Source organism: Hemibagrus wyckioides, linkage group LG21 (genome assembly GCF_019097595.1).
Source record: "Hemibagrus wyckioides isolate EC202008001 linkage group LG21, SWU_Hwy_1.0, whole genome shotgun sequence".
Taxonomy (NCBI): Eukaryota; Metazoa; Chordata; class Actinopteri; order Siluriformes; family Bagridae; genus Hemibagrus; species Hemibagrus wyckioides.
The window spans coordinates 14,338,508-14,358,867 of record NC_080730.1 but is presented as its reverse complement, the minus strand read 5'-3'; the positions used below and the strand labels follow the sequence as shown (position 1 = coordinate 14,358,867).

General features: G+C 38.0%; 2 protein-coding genes across 3 annotated transcripts; both read left to right on the top strand.

Moving 5' to 3' along the window:
• Positions 1–4,917: 4,917 nt before the first annotated feature.
• Positions 4,918–10,587, top strand: prelp (proline/arginine-rich end leucine-rich repeat protein). Its single transcript, XM_058373736.1, has 3 exons — positions 4,918–5,075; positions 8,003–8,973; positions 9,102–10,587. The coding sequence occupies exons 2-3, from the start codon at positions 8,007–8,009 to the stop codon at positions 9,266–9,268; spliced, it is 1,134 nt and encodes a 377-aa protein (XP_058229719.1). The 5' UTR covers positions 4,918–5,075; positions 8,003–8,006; the 3' UTR covers positions 9,269–10,587.
• Positions 10,588–13,213: 2,626 nt separating this feature from the next.
• Positions 13,214–15,784, top strand: il19l (interleukin 19 like). Of its 2 annotated transcripts, none has more exons than XM_058373834.1 (6): positions 13,214–13,387; positions 13,649–13,835; positions 14,220–14,282; positions 14,480–14,632; positions 14,936–15,010; positions 15,192–15,784. In XM_058373834.1, exons 2-6 carry the CDS (start codon positions 13,680–13,682, stop codon positions 15,309–15,311), a joined length of 567 nt encoding a protein of 188 aa, XP_058229817.1. In that variant the 5' UTR covers positions 13,214–13,387; positions 13,649–13,679; the 3' UTR covers positions 15,312–15,784. The 2 variants fall into 2 exon arrangements, with proteins under 2 accessions (XP_058229817.1, XP_058229816.1); XM_058373833.1 differs by having other exon boundaries at positions 13,221–13,387; positions 13,659–13,835; positions 15,192–15,783.
• The last annotated feature ends 4,576 nt before the right edge of the window (positions 15,785–20,360 follow it).

Genomic DNA, 20,360 nt, shown 5'->3' with positions numbered 1-20,360 from the left:
TGTAGATCTGAAGAAGCTTAGCGAATTATACAGTCTTGCTGGATAGGAGGATATTCAACTTCCTTATAGTAGCTGGGAAACTGGCTATACTGGCTTGTTCAACAGCTAACAGAAATACAGCTACTCAATAATCGTCTACCCCAAAGCTGTTGTAATTTTTTTTCCTGCTTCCAAGACGCATTATCATAAGGCATGTTTTCAAACCAGGAAATCTTGCTTGAGTGACAACTGGATTATTGATGTAAAAGACAAGGCATGTTTATGACAGGTGTGTCACTGGTTAAAGGTATTATACATTTACATTTATGGCATTTAGCTGATGCTCTTATCCAGAGCAACTTACATTTATCTTATTTAGACAACTTGTTCAAGGGCCCATCAGTGGCAGCTTGGTGGACCTGGGATTTAAACTCAAAACCTTCCAATGAGTGGTTCAACAACTTTCTATGTCTATCTTACTTAGCTCAAGGGTCCTTTTAAAATTGAAAGCTTTAGTCCAAGGAATTTTGGAGGTCACAAATTTCCAGTAATTTACTGCTGAATCACTCTCTCAGTGTGACAAGCATATACATCACTTGGCTTGTTTTTTTTTTTTTTATTTGTTTTTTGAGTAAATAAAAAGGCCTGAATGGAGGAAATAAGTCAGCCTAGAGACTTGGTTGATATACAGCCTTGTGGTAGTAAAATCATTACTAAAGCACAAGCCCGATTCATATCTCTGAACAAAGACTCAGACTGCAGAGTTTCCCAAAGCTGCCATTAAAGCCTAAAAATCTTTCTGCCATCCTATTTAATAGTCAACATTTTCTTAACTGGTTCTCCTGGTATTTCATTGGGATTATTACTATTCTTGCTATAATGCTATAACAATGTGAACGTGCGAGACACTATTCTTGACTTAATTGATCTGATTTGTAACACTGTTGGCTTTCTCCCCAGCAGGGAATGACTTGTTTTTTTTGTTGACTTAGACACATTCAAAACCCAGAGGAGGTTGTAAAGTTTGTGTGGTTAATTTTGTCCTATCTCCAGGGTGGAGAAGGTGCTTGGTTAGCAGAACTTAATGAAACTCAGTCTGGATGCATGTAACAGACCTCCATGACAGACAGAAGTCTTTCCAGCGTTTATTGTGCCATATAACTTGGACACCCAGAATGGACTTACAGTATGTTTTTTCCCTTCATTTTGACAATGCTAAGTGATCAAAACCCTGTTGACTTCAGGTCTATAGACAAAAGTAAACAAAAACTATCATTTATGCTGCTTCTTTATTCTTTTTTATTATGGGTGGTACAAAGAAACAAGATTAGATGTCTGGTCAAGCCTAAATTTGCTGTTAGGAGGGAAAACAGAGCAGCTGGGGAAGACAAGATCTTCATGCTGCTTTTGAAAATGATAATGTGCAAGGGCATAATTGTTATTAGGATGAGGAAACTTAGAAGTTCTAAACAGGGATAGGACAGACAGGGTGTCAGGTGAGAAATGGGAAGTCAGACAAATGTGAAATGACTTTTGACTTCAACAAACAGCAGTACCAGAGCAGAGTTAAGTATTAAAAAATCTTTTTCTAATGTGAGGTGAGAACACCATTCCTAAACACACTGTACTGGGAAGTACATGTATATAGACATGCTGTATGAGTGACTGTCTGGGAAAAAAACCAGTGGATGTCTCAGAGGATGAATTCTGGCAAAGCCAGCTTTGGGATTTAGGATTGTTCTGCCAGATAAAACATCAATTTTAAGATGAATAATTCAACATGGACATTTTTTTTTCTAATCTAGGCTATCTTCCATGCAGAGATGATGTTGGATGAACTGAAAAGCAGTATTAAAAGCAGTGTGCTAAAGAAGCCTAAAACATTGCTATTTATCATGCTTTGTTTAAGCTTTTGGAAAGCTATGCGTTTTAGCATAATGGACACAAGCTTACTGAATTCAGTTTGTTATCAAATACTGTGAAAATGTTGGAATGGGATGTTGCAATTTTTTTTACTTCCTGTTGAGATAAAAAAATAATAAAGCTAGGGACAGCATGTATTTTTCAGAACTGTATATAGTATAGCATGAGATGGGTTTTCCCGTTTCTGAACATGTGCGTATACTGTAACACAAACTGTTGCTGACTAAGTTCATTTGAACCTACGTCATGTTAATCACCTGCAGGAATCTACTAAACTCTACTGAATCAACACTGACACACACTGATGTAATTCACTGAAAAAGAAAAAAAAAGGAAAAAGAAAAAGTCATGTTTAGTATATATTTGTATGTGTTAACTCATTATCTGTTGCAAAATTTAAAACAAAAAATACTTTTCATTCTGTTCTTTTAGCATACAACAGACTGACCCAACATTTATAAGAACCATGCGCTGCGGTTAATACCATCATTCCTGAGAGGAGAGCAAGCTCAGCTGGTGGTTTCATGATCTTCGTTAACAAGCAAGTGACTTCACTGTTTGTTTCCTGTTATCACAGTGGAAGATGGCCATGTATCAACATCTGTAAAGCAGACAAATGGATGTGTTTGTGCAACTGTATTTGTTGTACACATGGGCAATATATATATATATCTACACACACACAGACACACACACACTACATACATGTGTTTGCTATTCTCCTACAAGTGTCTTCTACACTTCAATTTAGGAGCAGTGTTACCTTTTCATCCCAGTTTATATAATGAAATCCATCAGCAAAGTTAATATGGACATGTCTGGGCATAGTGGTTTTATGAGCCAAGTTAGAAGCCTGCATTTCATTATCATCATCATCATCATCATCTGTCAAGGATGAATTGAATCCATTAGACATTATTAATTACAAGAGAACAACAAGAGTCAAGCTGCTCTGATACATATTCATACATTTAATATCATTCGTTTATTTATTGCCTACATGTCAATGAAAAGGGTTTACTGTGTAAATTAACCCCTAAAGGCCTTATCATATTAATCTGTTCATTTTACAGCATATTTAAAAAAAAACTATTATGTATTTTTAACTACAGTGTACACTGTATATACAGATATGAAAGGCATGTATTTAGAGTATGAGTGTAGGAAATATAGATTTACTGTCAAGAGAGTAATAATAAAGTAAGGTAGATTCTCATGTCAGTCATTGTTATTAGAAAAAGATTTGCGAGGGCTTGACAGAGTTGCCATACCAGATTTACCGGAAGTGACGCTCGTTTTGACACTGCCGTTTAAAGGTACTCCTTGTGCTTAACAATTGTACTGCAAAATACTGCATTAAAATTTAATATGCACTTGGCTGTATGTTTTTGGTGGTTTCACTGCTTTCCAGAATTGGTGCTTAATAAAATTGTCTCTTGGCTCCTCCACTGTTTACACTGGAAGCACGATTTGACCTAATTAATTTAAAGGTGAACTTTGTGTAAATTCCCACCTCCTTGATCTAGCATGGCTAGTGGTGAAACCCTAACAAAGTTAAAAACTTCCTGTTATTTTGAGCGACTCTGCTTTATCTCAGCCATGCAGTGGTTACTCGTACCCATAGGGAACATGTTGAACTGTCATCAAGAGTCAGAGTCAGAAACACCCTTGCCACATGAAAAAGATCGTTTTCTAGACTTTCTAACAATGTCTCTTTTGTTTTTTGGCCTTCAGAGAGCAAAAAAAAAAAAAGAAGAAAAAAGAGTCGATGGCTCCTAGCTAGCTGGAAATTATGACTGGATCAGCAGTAGATAGATATTTGCAACCACTAAAACTGAACAATAGCAGAGAATGGTTTGGGAATTTTAGTCCAAGAATTCCTAACACATAAAAACAGAAAATCCAATTCTGCATGGAGCATAAATTTTTATGTTTCCAAATAACCGTGCATCGCTTTAATAATAATTTATATTTTTATTTAATGCAGTGGAAGGCTATATTTACTGATTTTAATACACAGCAATTAAAATGCGGTAATTTCATATATATCTAGAATTAAAACAAACACCTCCCACCTCCCAGTAGGTGCTTATGGTTAAAATAAAATTGCTTCTAGTTGTGAATAAGTGTATGAATGTGTATGTGCATGGTGCCCTGCAAATGACTGTCATCCCACCCATGTATGCCTCAATCCCAGTGTTCCTGGGATAAGCTTCATATCCGGGCACTTACTAAAAGCGGATATATCTTTTCCATATGGGGCTGCAGCTGGGCAACTCAAACTGAGAAAAATAAACACATGAAACTCAAAAATAAACTGCATCATTTTAATAGAAAGCAGATGACAGAGTTCATCATGCTCACATTTGTTCCCCATTCCTTAAACATCTCTGTGGAGTAGTACGAGTGCATGTGTCCTCCTAATCTGCTGCGGTGAAAACTGCATGAGAATGTTCAGCGTTTGGAGATCGACTCCAAACCTTCAGCTGCAGGCTGAGTGAGAATGAGGCTGTGCTCACAGAAAAGCTTGCTCATACAGTAAGTGGCATTATTAAGGTCAGGCATAATCATGCCATCTTTCAGAGCCTGTGGAACCCAAAGCAGCTCAGCCTTCCAAGATTCTGTGGTATCGCTGGCCAATTTAAATAAAAGACACATGAAGCTGATTGAAAAACTGGCCAAGTATCCATGTGACACAGCAAAACAGAGCACAGAACCAGTGTCTGAACATGAGAAATCCAAGCCTTGCATTTTTCAGCTTTAAACACACACACACTCATTAACCCCTAGCTCACCCAGGGGAAGGAGATGAGAACATATCCTCTTTGTGAGGGAGGGAGGGAAGGGCATTTAGACTCAGGCACTTTCCTCAAGGGTAGGAGAGAGGGAGAGAGCGAGAGAGAGAGAGAGAGAGAGAGAGAGAGAGAGAGAGAGTTGGGGGAGACAGAGAGAGAGAGAGAAAGAGAGAGAGGGAGAGAGAGAGAGAGAGAGAGAGAGAGGCAGCACAGCTGACCTTCAGACTGAACAGCAAGGAAGCAGAGACCCAATAGGCAGCCTGCTTAACGGAGGAGAGCAAAGTTTGGTAGAACGAGGCAGAAGAGAGAGTAAGAAAGAAGTCATAGAGAAGCCCTCAGTGAGAAAGTAAGGATTTCAGAGGGTAGTACCAACAGCAGGTAAGACTGATATATATTCTGTTTTCTTTGGAAACGTGAAAAATGTGAAGGTTAAAACATCAGGGAAACATGCTGTGTGGGAAAAGGTGGGCACTTAGAGATGCCATGCACAGTGCTGCTCTGTTTCTATAGAAACCCTCCGACTGGTCCTCTCTTCTACAATATTTCCATTTTGCATATTCAATAAGCATTTTTATGGCCACCAGTGCTCCTTGTAATGCCTATTTATTAATATAAGTGCATGTTGAGGTTTTATGTGTGCTATTTATTCATGCATTCATGGAGGTTCAGGAAAACAACAAAGTCCTAATCTCCTTAGCACAGGGGTGTGCCTACACCCAACACTTTCAGCACTTTTCTCCTCTGAAGCTGTTGTGAAAATGGAATTTAAAGATTTTTTTTAACTAGCTTCCTTACATCGTTTACGTAGATGTTGTCAAGCTGTAAGGAATGTCAGCATATCCATTCTTTGTTCAGTGCTTTGTTCAGAGTTTTCAGTGCATTCATATCCTTTTTTGGGCAAGTCACTCATTGCCATTGTACATAACACGAGCTGCTGAAGCTGTTTCTCATCTGCAGATCTTATTTTCACCTGTCAAACATTTGCATGCCAAGGTTCAGTCTTTGATCTATGGAAAAATCTAGAAATTGAGGAGCCCCAACATTCAGTATCACAACAATGAGCAGGAGCGCACATTCCATTGTTTGAATGTCACGTGTTAGAAATAATCTGACCAAGAATAAGTCAAATGAAAACCTTCCTGCTCTGGTACAGATGGTATTTCTTGCTTATGTAACATTCCTAAGCAGAGAAACTCTCCTGGCAGTGATTTGGATTATAAGATAGGACATGAAAGCCTGTAATGACCATGGAATTGTTCAGTCTATAGATGAACATCTGTGAAGTCTCTCATCTGCTGTAAGCCTCTAATTTCTGACAACAATATTATTGTAGACTTCTAAAGAAAAGGCAATTGCTTAAGAACAAACAATAGTGAGAATTAGACACGTATTCAGACGTATTTATCGTGTCTAAGCAAACAATTTACCTTCTTTGATAGCAGCTAAATATTTTTATTGCGTGCAGACAAACACATGTTTACTTAAGCTAATTTCATAGATATAAGAAAAACTCCTTCTCAGCAATCAAAACAGTACCCTGTGAAATATCTAAATTTGTAGCCAGTTATGATGCAAACATTCGCAGAACTTGCATGACCAGTACAGTTTGCAAGGTCTTTGTACATTTTGCTAAAGAAGGATTAAGATTGCTCTGAGACCTTTATGTGGAGATTAGTACAATATTTCACCACCTTGCATGACAGCTACTTTTCATTGGGACCCACCCAAAGAAAGCATGCAGCTGTCCTAATAAACAAACCCACATTTTCCCAGGATTCCTTGCTACCCAGACGCCTCCCCTACTTTCTGCTGTCCCAGATTAGACAGCTGTCACTCAGCCAGATGGCTGCAATCCAACACCTGTTTGTGATCAGGACCCATGCTACATGTCTTATGCTGAGCTAGGCTTGGCTTTCTTGCTAATAATTCATAAATATATGAACTGAAATTTGAGACCAGTGATGTCGGATTTTTGTGACTGGATCAAACTTTCCATCTTTCCCCAAGCAGTATGACTTGACTTTGGCACTTGTAGCATGCAGTACAATGTCTCCTTGTCCTGAATCCACTCACTAGTGAAATATTATCAAAAAAATTACACTATAACTTGGAACTTGTGTGTATGTGTTTGCATGTCTTTGCCAAACGTCCTTTAATACTGAAAACAGATGTAACCTGCTTAACCACATCTAAAGTGAATTAAATCAACAAGGATAAACATGATATATGTTTTGTAAAAGCCATTACTTATGAAATGTTGTGTCAGGATTGCTTGTTGTAGTGATAAAAAGTAAAGGTTAAACTATTAATGACAGGCATTATGAATAGCATAGAAGATGACATGATGTACCAAATCATATTGGTATATTGGTAAGCTGTCATGGTGTAGTTATGGGCTAACCATTGTTCAAGATGAAATACAGAAGCATAGTTTAATCCAGAACAAGAAAAAACTGTCTCTATAAAATGGCCTCCATATTTTGCTGTACTATGAAGAAACATAAAAGTTCAGGTTCAATAATCAATGAAAGCTTATGGCCTGAGTACAAATATTTCCTATGTGCAAGAACCTGAAGAATATCAGTTACACAAATTTTTTTGTACAGCAACCATGAATGATGATGGATGGCTCACTTCTTGGCATGATTATACGCATCTCCACCGATGCAGGAGTAACTCATTTCCACATGTTGCCCACGGGAGGCATCAACCTTTGAAGTTGTGCTCCCTTCGGCAGTCTGGGTATCAGATGTGCGATGAATGCAGAAGCAGGCTTTCATAGCAATTTTATGACCGAGTGGTCGCAGGTTTCCTGCAGCATCTCCAAGGGCTTTGCAATTCTCTGTTTCTCTCATTGAGTGTCAGCCTCTCTCTGACTCTAGTCATGCCTTGCACAAATGGGTCTTTATTTGAACCAATGCACCCAGAGACAGGAGTTAGCAACCTGGAAAATCTAGTGCAGGGTTGTTTATTTAAGGGCGTGTAAAAGTCAAGAGTGTGGTGATGCATGTCTGCAATGCTTTAACTGTCTTAACAGCATCAAGCACTTGTCTCTTTGGTCCGGTATGCGCATGTGGCTAGGCTTTGCGATGTCACTAAGAATTATATAACATATTATGTCAATATTATTGACATAACTTTAGCCTAGGGAGTGCCATAATGAATTGGCAAGACAGAGTCTGGTGAACATTTGTGATATGAACAAATATTACATAATAAATTGCTAGTTATTTATCTCCAGGTTAAAAAGGATGTGTACGATAATACTGATACTGTGCAATCTCTTCTTCGCTCTTCTACTCTAGGACGATGAAGGCTGAGCTAGGATACTGCTCTCTGCTTCTTCTGCTCCTTACTATAGATGTTTGGGGACAGCAGCCCAGACCCCGACCTCGACCAAAACCTCCCACCACCAAGAAGCCTTCCACCACCAAGAAGCCTCCCAAGAAAGAACTAGAACCCAAGGAGCCCACTGACTTTCCTCCTGTTATCTACGGTCCACCCTCTTCATTCCCAGACTGCCCAAGGGAATGCATGTGCCACTCTTCCTACCCAAACGCCTTGTACTGTGAGAGCCGCAACCTCCGCAAGGTCCCGGTCATCCCATCTCGCACCCACTATCTCTACCTACAGAACAACTACATTGATTCAGTGACTGCTGACTCCTTTAACAATGCCACAGAGCTCAAGTGGATACACCTAGGGAATAATCGCATTCGGTCCATAGAGAAACAAGTGTTTGAGAAGCTTCCAAATCTGCTGCATCTATATGCACAGAGGAACCTTTTAAAGGAAATCCCAAACAATCTTCCTGCTGGCTTGGAGCAACTACGACTCAGTCGTAATCAGATCTCAAAGATCGCTCCTGGTGCTTTCAACAAGATGGAACACCTTGCTCTACTGGACTTGCACCATAACAAGATCAGCGACAGCAACCTGGCCAAGAATCTCTTTAAAGATCTTAAGAATCTGATACAGCTTAATCTGGCTCACAACATCCTGAGGAAGATGCCTCCAAATATACCCAACAACATTGCCCAGTTGTTCTTAGACAGGAACAACATTGAGGAAATTCCCCAGGACTATTTCAAGGACTTCAGGAACCTCGCTTTTGTTAGACTTAACTACAACCACTTGACTGACAAGGGCCTCCCAAAGATGATATTCAATATTAGCACACTGCTGGATTTGCACTTGGCACACAACAATCTGACTACGGTTCCATTGTTTAACTTGCACCTAGAGCATCTACACCTTAACAACAACAATATCGAGAGTATGTTTTTTGCATTTCCTTGACTTTTGCCATTAATACCAATGAATATCAACCATTATCCTACTATTTCCATTTTAACTATTAAACTAACAAATTATTAATTAAGCATTACTGCATTCTTCTTCTAGGTATCAATGGAACAGAGATCTGTCCCTTGACACCGAGCGTGGATGTATATGATCCAGACAGCGTGCCCAAGCTGAGGTACCTGCGACTGGATGGTAACCACTTGACCCCGCCCATCCCACTAGATGTCATCATGTGCTTTAGACATCTCCACTCAATAGTGATCTAGAGGTCAACTAAAATCTTCTCAATGCACAGTGCTCCTGTCCACTTGACAGTACTGACTGAATTAACAGTACTATGGAAAAAACAAAGAAATTGCAATATACGGTTGCTTGGTAGCTTCAGGAATGTTTGTCTGTGCTTCGAAAAGCATATTTATTAAACTTCAAGTAGGATCAACTGCTTTGAGCATGTCTGCATTAAAGATACATATTTGATGTTATGTTCTTGTGATGCAACAGTATTAACTACAATTAAATATCCATGAATTGAAGGTGCATTTACTGACGTGTAGTTTTCAGTCTCCGTTGTAGTTATGGATAATGTATTGAAACAGCTAAACTGCAGTCAAAAAGCTGCTTATACACTCACTGGCCACTTAGGGACACCTGTACACCTGCTTACTCATACAACTATTCCAATTAGTCAATAATGTGGGAGCAGCATGATGCACAACATCGTGCAGATACAAATCAGGCTTCTGTTTATTCATTAAACAGAATCGGAGTCAGAATAGGAGAAATGTGACCGCAGAGACTTGATAGTGGCAAGTTAAGTTGGTTTGAGAATTCAGAAAATGCTAAGCTTCTGGGAATTTCATATCTCTAGCAATCGCACAGAAAACAAAAAGCACCAAAACAAACCTCCAGTGGTTAAGAGTTTTGTGGGTGGAAATGCATCGATCGAAGGTTGAAGGAGATCAAAGATATCAGAGAAGTATGGTTAGAGTTAGACTCTTTTTATAACTGCGCTGAACAGAAACGCATCTCCAACTACGCATGTAGAACTTTGCGGTGGCTATATTAGCAGAGGACCACATCAGACTATTCCTGTCAGACAAGAACAGTTTTTTCCTGTCCCTCAACTAACAGGAGTGGAGCCTGATTTCTGTGCCGTAGCCCAACCGCCTTTAATTTGTTCTGAGATGCTTTTCCGCTCAACATGGCTGTAAACGGCGGTTATGACAGTAACTGTCTGCTCAAACCAGTCTGAGTCATTGTCCACATGATTAGCTGACTAGACGATTACATAAATGAGCAGGGGTCCAGGTTTTCCCATTACAGTTGCCAATGAGTGTATGAGGACTAAAAAAATGGAAAATAGTCACTTTAAAAGAACTGGGAACAACGTGACTACCATGTAGTTTAAACTGTGTGCAATGTGCCTGTGTTTCTTAAGGTATCATAATAATAATAATAATAATAATAATAATAATAATTATAATAATAATAATAATGATAAATCATTTCTTGTTGTCACTTGCCTTTTTGCATCTTCTGAGCATAAATAAAACTTGTTCTTAACTATGGGTTTCCTCCTCAACAATTACTTGCCTATATTCATTTTGTGCATCTATAAAAGTAATGGCAGGAGGGGAAAAAAATTCAAAGGCCCTGAATATGTAAAGGGCCCTAAAGGACATTAGGGCACAAAAGGATGTCCTGGATATATAACCTGCATATAACTTGTCATGTACCAGTCTGGACTTTTTAATGTTAATTTAGATTTTTGAGGCACATAAAACTCCCAACTTGGGTGTTTAATTATAGATTCATTAGTGAAAGATTACTAGACTCCATCTTATTTCTTTATATAAGTGATCATATTATTTCATTAATAATGAAAAGAGAGATAATGTAACGTCTGGACAGGGTGATTTCATAAATAAGACAATCTGTACCTTTATGTAGAAACTTTTCTGTACTCGGCCGGACAGATGTTTACCATTGCCACCTGGTGGCTATCACTTCCAAAAATGATCAGATGTGTGTTTGAAACAATGAGCTACAAACACGTGCTAAAATACAACACACTTACTGCCCTGATTGTGTGTTTGCGTACATGTGTGTTTTAAAGGACAATTGTCACATTATGGGCCTGATCCAAGATGCTGTAGTTTACAAAGATATCCAAACATGATTTAAGCCAAATTAGTTAAAGGAAATGATGTCATCAAGACAAATGTAATGTGTAGATGGTAGGAAATATATGTTATCTCTAAAAACTTGTTTTTCAACATTTAACATGACGATAAAGATGGACGTTAGTGATTTCGCCGTATATACATAGACAGAAAATTCATGCGGGATCAAAATCAACTGAGAACATTAAGAAGTACTCAAGTCAATATTTTCTCACAATAAAAATCTGAAAAATTATTTTAATCAAGCTTGAATTGGCGTGACTCCTAAAAAGACTCCTTTATCAATCCCCAAGGGGAAATTTGTGTTGTGTCCCAACAGCTACAGTTCACAAGACTTTAAAAGTGTGACAATAAACTCACAATAAGCCACAAATTCAACTGAAAAATATCCATTATAAACAACTATAGATTTCTGTACAGATGATTGTAGTAAATAGTATTGAAGATGTATTGAAATATTACACGTTCTATGTGTATAAATGAGGTATATCCCTTTATTAGTAGTGTTCGAAGTAACAATTTGTTTTATTTTAATGTAAAAATAGGGCATTTGATTGCACTTAGACATTTACCAAAGCAAAATCATACCACTTTGGAGTAACATGTGCCAAATGGATTCAGGCAAAGGGAATTTGGGTTACAGGTGTGTTGTCAAACACAAATTAGACCTGAACTGAGAATCATCACTAAAACTGCTAATTTCTCCATAACTCCACTTGTTCTGTGGCTAGCCTTTGATTAGATGTTTTATCTTTAGGACTTTCTTTACAATGTTGCATATCATGGTCCATAACTACTGTATACACAAATCATTCACACATCAAGCATATGAAATATTCTAAATCTGTACATCATAAATTAAACTGAACTATAAACGCGTGTACACGCCTCACCACTGTAATAGTAAAAGATATTTGTCTTCCTGCAAATTTCTCACCACGCCTCATTACGAGCATTAAGCAGACAGGTTTGATGAGGAAAGTTAATTGTTGTCACGGCGTCAGCGTCACTTAATGTAAGAAAGGAAAGCCTCTGAGGTAATGCCCATGCGGACTTTCACAGCAAGCGATTGCATATAAGAAGGAAATGTATTTCTATATTAAACTTTACTGAAATACAGTGTGAGAAAGTATCGAGAAGAGCTATTTCACTTCTTACTGCATGTTTAATATTGAGAAGTGTATCCGTGATGCAACTATAGTAAAAAAAAAAAATATATATATATATATATATATATATATATATATATATATATATATATATATATATATATATATATATATATATATATATATATATATATATATATATATCTGAACATAGAGTAGAAAATATGCATGTGTCCTACAACATGATTGGGTGTTGAGATGGTTATGTAAGAGGAAATGTTAATTGCAGGAAACAGAAATGATACACAAAAGCTGTGGGTTTGTATTAGGAGAAATATTGACAAATAGGTAGACAAACCAGTCTGGGGAAGAAAAAAAAAACTCCGGTCTTATTCTTAATGGCTTTGACAAACAGGAATAAGGAATGAATGAATACAGTCATGACACAATAAAGTGGAAGCACTTCCTTACTTGCATCAGTGCTTGATTGCATACATACTTAAGTATTTATTTTATTCTTATTTATTTATTTAATTTTTTATAAATTGGTCTTAAAAAAGTGCATTTGGTTTTCTCTGTACGCTGACGGTTCACATTCACAAGCTCAGACATCATGTCCATAACAAGCAAAAATCTATCATTTCTGCAGCCTAAATAGTAACCGTGCATCACATGCTTTCTTTCTTTGCTCATATTTATGTTCTTTATACTTTACTTTTTTTTTTTTTCTTTTTTTTTTACATGAGGCATAATCTGAATCTGAATCATAATCTGAAAATCTAATTTTTTTTAACCACAGTGAATTAGATATAAATAAAACATAACAGTAGGCTCAAATGCTGTCAAATATCCAAATAAAGGAAACAAATATTTCAAAAATGTATTATGAGTATACTGCAGCGCACCATTAGGATGACACTGTGATTGCAATCCACTTCCTGTTACAGTCTTACAGTAAGTAAAGGTGAATTAATGCCGAGGAGTTCCTAAAAACAGAATTCCCCTTCCATCCTAATATAAGAGGCCTAGCATGGACACACTCACTCACACACACATCCACCTCTTGACAGAGACACACATCAGACACCTCCAGGTGAGAATAACTCATACGCTTCTTTTATTACTATTACCTTTCTGATGTTCTAATTTTATATGCTTTTGTTGGATGCTATGTAGATAAAAGATATTAAGTACTGGTTTAATGCTCAGCATATTAATAATTCACATTCTCTATTTTTACACTGTAATAACACTGACCCCTAATGCTGTAGGGACATTATTTAAAGAGCAACATGAGCAAAAAAATTAATACCTTTTTTAATACTATATTTAATACTAAAATACTAATTAATAGTATTTTCCAGGTTAGGCTATCGAGTCTAAAGATGAAAACCTCCCTGATGTGCATCCTGGTTGTTTGCGCCTTGTTGGTCGGCATTTTTGGCTCAGCCATGGGACGCAAGCTCCATCTGGGCTCCTGTACGCTGACGGTTCACACTCACGAGCTCAGGCATCACTTCCAGCAGATCCAGCACAATATGGTGAGCCACTTTACTTTCCTAAGAGACATGTAACAACACGTGAACTCAAACGCGAAAGCTCTGACAAGTAAAGATTTAGGTCAATGAATCATTGGAAGCAAACTAGGTCATGATATTTATGTTAATAGAGGAATAATATTACATAACATACACTGGCTTGAGTAATTACAGCAGTTCTGAAAATATTACCATGTGATTAAATTTAATTAGTCTTATATTTATTTAACTATTAGATTAGATAATTGGACATTAAAAGGCTTGTGGTTTTATTTACTTAGTTTGTACTGTCAGGGAACCTCTGCAATAGGTTTTATGTGACAGTACAGCTAAAACAGTGAATTGAATAAGCATAAGTATTTACTTACCTATTGATATGGTCCACAGGTCACACAAGACAACCACAAAGGTGTGCGCTTGCTGAGGGGTGAAACGATGAAGAGCTTGCAGGTGAGGCTGATTATTAAACTTGCTTTGCTGTTTTAGCAAAAATGTTGCTCTCGCATGCACTTATTTTAAGTCTAGGATTCAAAAAGAAAACCTTCCGGTCGTTTGTACACAACTGACGTCGTTAAGTAATGTTTACGTAATACGTAGCATGGCAATGTGGAGCTGAGAAACACAGCTGACTGGGGTTTCTTTTCCAGGCTGGAGATAGCTGCTGCTTTCTGAGGCAACTCCTGCGCTTCTACATCGAGAAGGTCTTCAGCGGCTACACCAGCAGCCAGTCGCTCCACCAGAGAACCACAAGTGTTCTGGCCAACTCTTTTCTCAGCATGACCAAGGACCTGCGAGCATGTGTATGTAGAGTTACTCAATAATTCATTTTTTATTTATCTATATGTAACATTAGCATGTATATCACAGCCAGCTAGCTCCAGCTATTGTTCAAATCAAGTTTACATTAATGTGCTTGTTCAAATACGTTATGGCTTCAATAGCAACAACCTACAAAGAGACCATGTAAACACCTGTGACTAGCATTTTGTGAAGGAGTCTCCATTATTAGAGATTTATGATGGAGTATTAGATAATGTCAGATCGTCAGATGAGGAGTTTCCATTTGTCCTGCTTGCTAATAGTGTTCCCTTACTTCCTAACAGCACACTCAGATGCTCTGCCAGTGCAGTCAGGAAGCCAACCTGAAGTTTGACATCATTCAGGAAACCTATGACAAGGTAAACAATCCTGACACTATAAATGAATACCTCTGAGTCGATGAATATTCTGTGTAAATCAGTGCCCTTGTTTTAGACTTGCTCTTAGAATCAACATTTCCTTAAGGCTCCTTTGGATAGTTAAATGTACTTAAGGTATTTTTTAAGTGTGTTTTCTCACTCTTCTCATGTTTTCACACAGCTGGAGGTGGCGGCTGCATCGGTGAAGGCCATAGGAGAGCTGGACTCTCTGCTGGAGTGGCTTGAGAGCTTCCACAGCAAAGACCACAAGCACCACCATCATGATGATGACGCAAAATAGGATCCTCACTGCATCCACTTCATTACGAAGTGCTGATTTTTTTTAGAGGAGCTACTTGAAACTTTTATTTAATCTCATAAATTAATCTTATCATTATTTTTTTTATACAATTTGAAAGATTTTCATTTTTGGTGGAAAGCATGTTGTTCACGGGGTAGCATTTTTGTTACCTTTAGTGCAGACCAAGTAACTGCACCATGTTTGATGTTAACAGTAGACCTTCTTGAAGGTGTATAAGCTATGTCTTATTAGTGTACAAGTGAAATATTTAACTGTTATTTTATGCTGTTATTGTGACAGCGTTATTTTTGACTACAGTAATGCCCGTGGCCTTTGAATTCATGTTTATCTGCATGCATGACTCTGAAGAGTTGTGCTGGAATGTAGACCTTTGAGGTCAGTTTGTTTGAATTATGTTCAAACCATGTTCAGTAACTTAAAAGAAAATAAATGTTTATTATCCTCAGTCCTTGTGTATGGCCTCCACATGTACGTGCACCAAATATAATTACTTAAAATCGAGAGATCTTGATTCAGGAGTAAGAGAAAGCAAAATACAAACAGCCAGAGCTAGGGATTAAACTGAGACACAGACCCTGGTGAGGCTCTACTGCCCTCTGGTGGATAAACATATAAAGAGCTTTACTACTGATGAAAGAGAGCTAATTGCATTTAAATACCTTTAGAAAGTTTATTTAAAATAAAACTGAAAGCAGCAGTTAAAAAGAATCTTACCAAGGAAATAGCTAATGCACTCACTCAGTCATTCATGTAGTCTTCCAGTGAGCCAATCATGTGGCAGCAGCAGTGCAATGAATAACATACAACAGATAGTTGTAAGAAAGTTTTATGTAAAGTTCACATCAAACATCAGTATGGAGAACTTAAGAGTTTAATTGTAGCATGCGTTTTTTTTTGGTGCCAGACAGGCTTAGTTTTTTTTTTTTTAAAAACTGCTGATCTCCTGGGATTTTCACACAGCAACAGTGTCTACAGTAGAGTTTCCACAGAATGGTGCAAAAAGCAAAAATCCATTAAGCAGCAGTTCTGCAGGCGGAAATAGCTTGTCTTTAGCCAGACTGCTTTAAGTTAAAAGGCAACAGATACTCAAATAACTGCTCTTTACAGTTACAGTGAAAGAAGAACTACATCTCAAGCGTACCTAGGTAAACACTGAGGTAGATCTGCTACAACAGCAGAAGACCACACCAGGTTTCACTCCTGTCAGTCAAACACAGCAATCTGAGGCTAAAGCTAGCACAGATTCAGAAAAATTGGACGGTTGACTAGTTTGTGTCTGCGCCCGGATCCGCCCACAGAACTGCCACAAACTGCTTGGTTTCTTTTTTTTTCTTTTTTGCACCATTTTGTGTGAAGCCTACAAACTAGATTTTTGCCCCATTCTGTGCAAAGTGCAAAAATTGGCAGATCAGCAGTTTCTAAAATACTCAGAGCAGCCAACTGGCACCAACAACCATGAGACAGCTAGTCATTTTGTTCACATTGTCCCCTAATAAAGATGTATGATGATTGAGGTAAACATTAAATGAAACTCTTGACTTGTGTCTGAATGAGTTTTTGCACTGCGCTGCTGCAATATGATTGGCTGAGAGGATGAATGAGCAGGGTTGTGAGTGATGCTATTTTATGTTGTAGTTAAGCATCATTTTGAACTACTTGTAACATGATGGGTTGATATCAGGCTATTTTAGTTCTGTTTCACTAACAATTTCCTAAAAACTCCTCACTGAATAGCTGATGATATGCAAATAACTCCAGTAACCCACAATTCATGTCTAGATGGGGATATTCGCAATACATGATATTACACAGGACTGCTTTGAAACTTTGGAAATTTCTGATGAGATTTTCAGGACATGTAATCTCACGCATCTGATATATCTGAATGGTACATATTCTCAGTGCCTTGGTGCCTGATATGTTGTAATAAACTGCACTAGTTTTATTTTGCTGAAGGTGTATATGCTGAGTTTTTCAAAAACCATTTCCTGAAGTGAAAGTACTGAATGTTCTTTGAAAGACATTGAAGAACAGGATCACTTAAACAACTACATCAGCAGGTCATTGAGAAAACACAGATCTCTCTATGAATCCTGAGCTCAAAAGTTTTTTGCTTGGTTTTATAGAATCATAACTACATTAATCTGACTCATGAGGTCACTCATTATGGCTTTTTAAACTTGAAATAGTTAACCCTGGGTCATTAGGTAAAGGGATTCTGGGGTAATAGCATTACACTTTTCACGCATACTTTACCCGGGGTAAAAAAAGACTTAAAATAATAATCATGTAGCACTCTACATTCCTAAACACTGGATTAACCTTCTTATTTGCATATTTACTCCATCAACAACCATGACTGGATAAATGCAGAGCAGGTCTTCGTTAAATAATCTTCCTTGCCAGTTTTAAGCCTCCTGAGATGCGTCCCAAAATAAAAACAATAGAAAAAAAAGCCCCAAAACTTTAAATTTTCTAACTACTGCATACACAACACACAGGGTTTCTATATGTGATCACAGCATGTGGTATGAGGCATGCTCTGTTCAATTTATGATTGTGTGTCTGTTGCTAAGCATCGAGCAATAACAGCAAGAAGAAGCCTTTATTATTGCCATATACAGTATTATAGCACACATATCCCAGCTGAGGAAGATGGGGTCAGGGGCAGCTATGATACAGTGCCCCTGGAGCAGAGAGGGTTAAGGGCCTTGCTAAAGGGGTCCAACAATAGCAACTTGTTATTGTTGTTAAACCCCAACCTCCTGATGTAGTTTATTCTAAATTACAAGTGTGTTAAATGTTCAGGGGCTTAGAACAATAACCCGCACTATGAAAAGCCCTGTTTTGTGTTCACTACATAGTGACACTGACCCTCTTTTTTATTACAGGAATACATCACAATGGATCATGCTATTATAGGAAAATAATCAACCTATTCCCAACTGTCTAGAAGGTCTTTGCATGGTTTAACATTGAGATTTCCCTTAACTATAACTCAGAGACGCAGACCAGTTCAGGCAGGACACTGCAAATCAAGCTCCATGAAGACACGGATTGTAAAGGAAGAACTTGAGTGGCCTGCACAGAGCCCTGGGGAGCTGGAACACCAACTTTCTAGTCCAAAAGCTCACTATTTCACCAACACTTGAGAGGGTGCAAATAAACACAGATATGCCCATGGTTTTAAAGAAGCACACAGGGATGTGAGGATCAGGTATCCACATCAATTTGGCCGTATAGTATACTTTCGGTTTAAGAGTACGCCATTTCTTGCTCTATCTTTCTTTTGAATGTCTGACATTTGTTTTATTCTTTTAATGCTCTTGTTTTGGTCAAATTTGTCCACTCAGTAGACCCGATCATAAAGGCATGCATGTACGTAATCAGACAGGGAGGGTAAGTAAAGGCTAGCACATGCATCCTTGAGGACACCTGCAGCCAGCCACAGCATCTCTTCCAGTGGCAGCTCTCTTCACCCTCTTTCACAGACACCAGTGATATCCATAGTTTTGCTTTGTATGACAATTGTGAGAGTACCGCCTTCCCCAGGCTATTTTAACTCAGCTTTGCTTAAACTCATGATCTCTTAATGATGCGCACTTTTCTGTTTAAGTCAGTTCTATTTTTATTTTACTTTCGTACCCTCAGGGAAACATGACCAGCACTGCTTTTTGCTAAGGAACACGTTTTAGGTCTAACGATCACAATATACTTCACTTGTCGCAGTTATAAAATTAATGAATACAATCATAAACTGCATTTAATATCCATGTTCAGTCGCCACAATCAACTGTTTTAAAGTTGTTCCATAAGAAGCACCACAGTTAAAATAGAGTCTCGATTAATGAAACAGATTCTGAGTCATTGCTTTAAGAAAAAGTTGCAAAAAATAGCCTTAAAAGTCATTCTTTCACATTTCACACTTTTAGCCAGATATTCCGATGAACAGGCACAAAATAATCGCAAGTGATAAATGGCACTAAGAAAGAAATGAGATGAACCTTGCTGGGCTTGCAAAGATTTTATGATTCACTCCATTACCTCTGCAACTGTGTCACAAATGAATTTGCATTTGGCAAATGGAAATTCGATGTGCTGTCATGGAGTCGACTACACTTCAAATAATTTGTGGTTAACACATTCATCATCTGAGGAAGAGCAGAAAACGAAAGATAAAAGTGTGATGATACGATTCCAGCTTTCATATAACTGCAAGAATTCTGGTATGGAATTTTAATGACGAGAAAAAACCAAGAATAGCCGAAGCAAAAAACGTCCGATGAATATTGTTACATTTTCATCTGTACATAACTAAAGGAAATTGGGGAAAACTGTGAATTTACGATTTTCATGACGTCCATTATAGTAATTATCCAACTTCCACTAAAAAAGTGTTGACTGCAAGTGGACGGACAAAACAAAGTGGCTGATGTTGCTTAATATCAGACTCTATTAACGCCTACTGTACTTTTCGACAAAATTGTACAGTAGGGTCTGCTTGAGTGTATTAGAGTGCATTACACCCATGTGTCCATCTCCAGGTTGCCACATACAACATGACTGTTTAACCTTTTTTTTTTGGAGTTCCCCACCTCCTTGTTTTGAAACACGTCAAGTCAGTGGCTAAAGGCAGTCTGTTGAGAGCTTTCAGAGTGTTAAAGAGGTTTGAAAGTGTTTGACATAAAAATTAAAAAAAAAACCCACATAGAAACATTCTCGCGATCGATCAACAGTGTCATGTGAGGCATCTAGGTTTTACATTTAAAACCATAAAGAAACAAAACCTAGGGATTGCCTAATATAAATCCCACAGGGGAAGATGGGCATAAGCTTTTATTGGCCACTGCATGTTTATCCCCATGACTTCTGCACACTTGTATGGCACAAAACGTCTTCCTTTGAGGCGTACCGCATCATGACGTTAATCACGTTAACAAACCGCTGCGCACCGTCTTCGACAGGCAGGAAACCAAGATTCATGCAAAAACATCACAGAAACATATATGCACAGCTTGCATACTGCAA

Coding starts and splice junctions, on each gene's coding strand:
- il19l (XM_058373833.1), top strand. CDS start 13,325: ATGGACACACTCACTCACACACACATCCACCTCTTGACAGAGACACAC. Junction 14,283..14,479: donor AAACGATGAAGAGCTTGCAG/GTGAGGCTGATT, acceptor TTTCTTTTCCAG/GCTGGAGATAGCTGCTGCTT. Junction 15,011..15,191: donor TTCAGGAAACCTATGACAAG/GTAAACAATCCT, acceptor GTTTTCACACAG/CTGGAGGTGGCGGCTGCATC.
- prelp (XM_058373736.1), top strand. CDS start 8,007: ATGAAGGCTGAGCTAGGATACTGCTCTCTGCTTCTTCTGCTCCTTACT. Junction 8,974..9,101: donor TAACAACAACAATATCGAGA/GTATGTTTTTTG, acceptor TTCTTCTTCTAG/GTATCAATGGAACAGAGATC.